The sequence below is a fragment of the Pundamilia nyererei genome, unplaced genomic scaffold (genome assembly GCF_000239375.1).
Source record: "Pundamilia nyererei isolate P.nyererei 1_Seehausen unplaced genomic scaffold, PunNye1.0 scaffold00107, whole genome shotgun sequence".
In the NCBI taxonomy this organism is placed as follows: Eukaryota; Metazoa; Chordata; class Actinopteri; order Cichliformes; family Cichlidae; genus Pundamilia; species Pundamilia nyererei.
This window is the reverse complement of record NW_005187508.1, coordinates 430730-436673: the sequence shown is the minus strand read 5'-3', so window position 1 is coordinate 436673 and position 5944 is coordinate 430730. Positions and strand designations below refer to the sequence as shown.

The 5944-nt window shown below is 40.9% G+C and overlaps 1 protein-coding gene across 1 annotated transcript in view; it reads left to right on the top strand.

Moving 5' to 3' along the window:
- Positions 1–748: 748 nt before the first annotated feature.
- cabp4 (calcium binding protein 4) overlaps positions 749–5944 on the top strand; it is a 29273-nt gene continuing 24077 nt past the window's right edge. Inside the window, exons 1-2 of the mRNA XM_005741089.1 lie at positions 749–806; positions 5680–5736. Coding sequence (XP_005741146.1) covers positions 5681–5736 — 56 coding nt within the window. The 5' untranslated portion in view covers positions 749–806; position 5680. The remainder of the gene's footprint in view (positions 807–5679; positions 5737–5944) is intronic.

Sequence of the window (5944 nt, the reverse complement as noted above, 5' to 3'; positions counted from 1 at the left end):
ACCTTACAATAACACCTCAACCAATTAGAGAGAGAAAATTCAAATTGTTCCTGAAAGATCAGAATTATTTTGTAATTTTACAGCCAAAACGACAAAAAATTCTGCATGTTGCGTGTATTAATAGCCAAATGATGAAAAGTGTTATTGCTGAAAGTCTGCACTTCAATCAAATATTAATTGTTAAATTTGAAAGGAGCTGTAGTGGTGTACAGAACTTAAAACTACATAAACTGTGTCTTTGTCCAGTAAATTATGAACGATTTAGATGTCAAGAATTATTTGGTCTATTGTCTTCAAACACTAACCAGAGCTCTCTGAACGTATCCCTTTTGTTTCATCTGTCAGTCTGTTGATGCCTGTTGTGCAATTCGTGACTTACACCTGCCGATAGAAGCACCGCTTTTCCGTTTCAGTGTGTTGTTATTCAGGCTCAGATTGTTTGTTTCTCCTGGACAGTGATATGGACCCTGTGCATGGATGTGATGCCATGAAATATATATAGAGAGGGACAGAACAGAACAGAATGGTTGATCTTTGCATCTTGAATCTAAAGTTTTTCTCACCAAACTGCACGGAAATGAAATATAAACTGATCAAAACACAGAAAATGGCAAATCTGCAGGAACACAATGTCACTGCCCTTTTTGTTCTTGAGAACAGAGGCGACCGGTTAGATCTATCTACCTAATCCAGACATATTTAGCCAGATAATCACCTTTCATTATATAATCCTCAGGTTAGCTAAGACTGTACACATGCCCTTCATCCACATCTGCTATCCAAGACAAACAAGAAGAACAGTCAGGGTAAGTAGAAGGAATATCATATTCTTTTCTTCTAGCTTCTTTTGCTGTTTTTATATATAATAATAATTTATAGTTAAGTGTTCAATAATTCAGAACGACGACCACTGGCTGTAGTTCATTTGTAGGGAGCAGGCATTGCATGGAGAACGTCTGAGGCAGCCTGCTCACACTGGCTAATGAAACTGACAAGCATTTCCTCTCTGCTTTGTAATATTTGATTATATGGATCCTGAGCTTTGCTGTACAAGCCAGCAGATGGCCAGGCCTCTGTTTTCATTTGTTTTGGTTCACCATTTGTGCCCCTGTTGCTTGCTACAATGCAATTGCATCAGCTGACTTATTCAGAGCAGCTCGCTGTGTGATTATCAGGCTGGCCTCCAGAAAAACAGGCAGCGAGAGCTTGTAATTAGACTCGAATTATATACAAAGCAATGGGGAGAAATTCCCCAAATGACAGGGAAAACATGAAAACGTATCTCTTTCTCACCCTCTGTTATCCTGTCTGCACAGAGACCAAAGGCGACAGTCTCATTTTAGAGCCGTGACATGAAATCAGTGCTGGATAGGGAAGGAGGGATGTGAGGATGAGAAAGTGGTGGTGAAGTGTTAAGATGGGTGAAGATAAGATGGAGTGCCAGGCCTGATTGCATTTCTATCGGTTGTTTATGGATCAGACACGGACTGGTTTGGCTCCTCTGGGACCGACTTTCTTCCGACTGGACAGCAGGCGAACGGAAAGATAATGCGAAAAATAAAAGAAAACAAGGAGAGTACACAGGAAGGTGAAGCCACGCCTGAACTCACAATCAATGTGTGTTTTTTGTGACTCTGATACTTTCTGTTATGCATGCCAGAAAGGTTCATTTTTGTTTCAATTTTCTTTTTAGTTAAGAAATACCTTGAAAACCACTCAAACAATTTCCCTAACTGTAGGCATAAATTTGGTTTTAATTTAATGTTCTTTAATAGTATTTTATGGGGAAATTTTAAGTTCTTGTCTAAAGCGCCCTGTCGCACACTAGCATCCTTGCTTGTACTTTGCTTCCTGCCCGATGTCACAACCTTAACCTCAGCATGACCCAGGATAGCTGGCTAAGAAATTCTCGTCCAAACAGTTCAGTCTTCAGTCTGGGTGTAAAGACTTCAATTTTTACAAAGGATATAAAAGAAGTGAGTGTAGCAGAGTTTCTTTAACTCTTCATCTTTGCTTGAAGCTGTTAGCTTAAGGCTACGTTAGCCACTAGCAGTACCCTAAGAGAAAACTTTATCTTTGATTCTGCTGCTCTGCTTTTGATCCTTTAAGAAAAATAATACAATGTTTAAGCGGTGTGGTGGTCTGCTTTTCCCAAATCAAAGGCTTTGGGAACTTTTAACTTCTCATAGTCTTTGTAGCCTAGTATGTGTCAGATGTTAACAAGAATTCAACACGCTTCAAATATTCCCCCCAAATAAGAATATCTGCTACACTCATAAAAGAGAGAAATAGCCAATACGACACCACTATATTTCTGAAGTCTGGAGTTGAGCATAAAGGCCACTGCAGTTTTTCAGACGCAGAAGTAGCCATAAGTGCTAAATTGCTAGCTAAGGTGTATAGACTTTATTTACTATAATCCACGGACAGGGATATTTAGTGCTAACATATTGATATAAATTAAATAATAGATAATGGATGGTGAAAATGGTTTACTCACCCAAGATTAAAGAACAAATGTCTTGAATGGCTGTATGGCAACAGTAGAGGCAGTACCTAGCAGACAGGCAGCAGCACCCATGAACACTTACTAAGTGAGGTCTGCAGCTCTTTAGACGTTGTTCTGGGTTCTTTTGTGATCTCTTGGATGAATCATCAGTGGCTTTAGAAATGGCTTTGTAACCTTTCCAGGCTGATAGATGTCACTGACGTTGTTTTGCCTGTGTTCTTGAGTTTCTTTAAATCGTGGCATGATGTGTTGCTTTTTGAGATATTTCAGCCGGCATCACTCTGTCAGTCAGGTTCTGTTTAACAGATTTTTTGATTCAGCAGAGTTGGCAATAATCAGGCCTGAGTGTCGCTAGTAAAACTAAACTCAGCTTTCTAAAAAAAAAAAAAAAATGTGGTTAATGCCAGCTAGTTAATGTTGTAACAATGGCAATTGGATAGCTTTTCTCCCTGAATAAGTGAAATCCTCATTTAAAAACTGCATTTTATATTTAATCGGTTATCTTTCTCAAATATCAGAACTTATTTGATGATCTGAATCATCTTGGGCTACGTTCACACTGCAGGTCTTAATGCTCAATTTCGATTTTTTGATCAAAATCCGATTTTTTTGTCTGCTTGTTCACACTACAAATAAAATGCGACAGCAAACGCGCTCTAGTGTGAACGCTCAAAGCGGCCCGCATACGCAAAAGAAGACGTCACACACAACGCGCTCTGTTTAGACCCAGAGCAAACTATATTGTTTGACTGATGGCCCTTAATATAAAGACTTCGGACTTTACGTTTCCCAATTTTTGTGTTAAGTTATTTTGTTATTTACATAATAATGTAGATAACCTAATAATTATCCTTATTGCTGTTTTAGAGGAGTGGTGCTTCAAAGGATAGTTGCAGATTTCTGTCAGAATCTGTACAAATAACATGCTCACGTTTCTCCAACGTTGTCTTCCCAACAGTTTCACTGACATCTACGCTGGATGGCCAGGAAGCGTTCGCGATGTCTTCTCGGGCACTTCTCCGCCGCTGATAATTGCCGTCTGTCTTGTGTCAGTGACGTAAAAGACGGATTTAATGTGACATGACCGTTCAAACAGCAGTCGCTTTCTAAAACATCGGATATGTATCGGATTCAGTACCACATACAAAAGTGACCCAGATCGGATTTGAAAATATCGGATTTGTGCCGTTCACACTGTCATAGCATGATCGGATATGGGTCGCATAGGGTCAAAAAAAATCGGATTTGATGCACTTTTGCCTGCAGTGTGAACATAGCCTAAGTGGCATTAATAAGCAAAAAAACCTAAGAAATCAGGAAGGGGGCAAATACTTTGTCCTAGCACTGTGTGTAGGTTTCACAGGAGCGCCTAGAGTTCTCTGAAAACCTTCCTTTTCAGTATGTATGCACTCAATGTGGGTCACGTTTGCATGACATATACAATGTGTCTCAGCGTCCTTCACTCCAGTGGCTCTTGTGGAGTATATTTAGAATCCCTATTTAGTGTTTAACTCCCAACACCCCAGGCTGGCCCATTCGTCGTCTTCCACATCATTGCAGAACTCAAGTGCAGCTTGCTTTCCATCGTCAGCTGTGTTTGTTGTGTTGGTTTCGTCTAGTCCACCTGGCCCTCCATTTCATTACTTCAATTAGAATGATTAGGATCTAAAATTGCTTGTGTCGGCTCAGTGATTGACAGCAATTGGCCACTTAGGGAGGAGTGCTGCAGACACAAAGCGCTGCTCAACGGCTTGTGTAGTGAAACGGGTACAGGGTGTGCATGCGAGTGTGGCTGTGTTTGTTTACTCTGATGGGAGTTGTGCTCACTGAAGACGAGAGCAATTCTTTAGGCAAACAATGCGAGGCCATTACTATAGAAAGTCCAGATATCCTGCTTTCCCCACAAGTGCAGCGTGAATGTTTGGGAAAGCGGCAGAGACGCTGTGTATATGTGTGTGCTTGCATTATTGCAAGGTTTTGCAAACACTGCAAACTTTTTTCAGTATGCATGTAAATAAATAAATAAATAAATAAATCAGTGTATAGATAAAATAACTTCTGACCACTTCAATTCCAAAACTGTAATTGTGGGTGGACATTAAAAGTTCCTCCCCTCTCCATTCGTACAGTTTAATATGCTTCAAGCGTGTTGCAATCAGGACGTATCGTAAGCACACTGATTGTGCGAAAGCATGACAGACAGGCAATCACTACTCAGTCATGGCACGTTTTGTTCCACCCAGCTGGAGCTGGGAATGTGGCTTGTTTTTTGCCGAGGTGCATTAAACGGTCCAACATAATTTAGACGACTGGCTGGTCTTCGTGTCTCTTCTCATTACAGCCCTCGTGGTCCGGGGCCGCCTGAAGTAGTGACTGTTGGAGCAGATCTTGAGGGTCTGTCTTTGCAGCAGCTTCGTGGCGTGCGTGCTGGTGGTGTGAGGCGTTGGGTTTACGGCGCATCAGTGTCAAGTACGGCCGTTCATCATCAGGCGCTGATACTCAGAACTGCCGAGGCTCGTGACAGAACATTAATCTTTCTCTCAAATTGAAAGCCATAAGTTTCTCCTCCTCCTCCCTCATGAGTTCTGCACATGCTACTGTCATACACTCCCTTTCCTTTCATTTTTCTGTTCGCCATCTTCTTCTGTTGCTGTACTGACATTTCCATCCACACTGTCCTGTGGTCCATGTTTTTTGTTCTGCTGTTTGGGTATATACGCTGTGATTGCATTCAAACTCAAACTGGTCCCTACCTATTTCAGCTGAGCCCCCACCCCTGCAAGTTTTGCTATTACTAACGTTTAAAACTGGGTTTGAGTGACTCCTCTTCCCTCTGGCTCAATAGTTGAATTAAATAGATTTCTATAAATGTGATTAATGCTGTGATGCGGTGTGTAATATCCAGCCCTGTGCTCATTTTTGTTACTGCAACTTTAGCAGCTAAGACAGCCCTTTTAGCTTGTCTCTACCTTGCATTTGAAAAAGCCAGTTCATGAAGACTTTAGTGTTTAATATCAGGTTTTGTTTGGTTGTTTGTTGCTTTGTGTGAGCCCAACAAGCCTTTTCTTCATTATTTTAGAAAGCTCTTTTGGAGCTTTTGCCTTTACATTATGATATTTGTGTCTTTTCCCTCTCTTCCCTTTTGACATTTTCTTTTATCTTCTGGCCAGGATGTCCGTGAAAGGTGCAAAGGGAGGACCGGAAAGTAGACCATCCTCTGCCGCCAGGTCAGTGAAGAAAAAAGTCAAAATTAACAATTCAAGCTCTACCCTAAACCTTTCATTTGGAGCATTTCAGTGGTGCATTCCCGTTGTTTTTGTCTGTTATGTAACAGTACATAAGCAAATTCAGTAGGAAAAGTAATTCTTGAGAGATTGTCTAGCTGATTTTAAATGGTTTTAATAGCTTTTCAAGACATTTTTTGGGGGGGGGGGG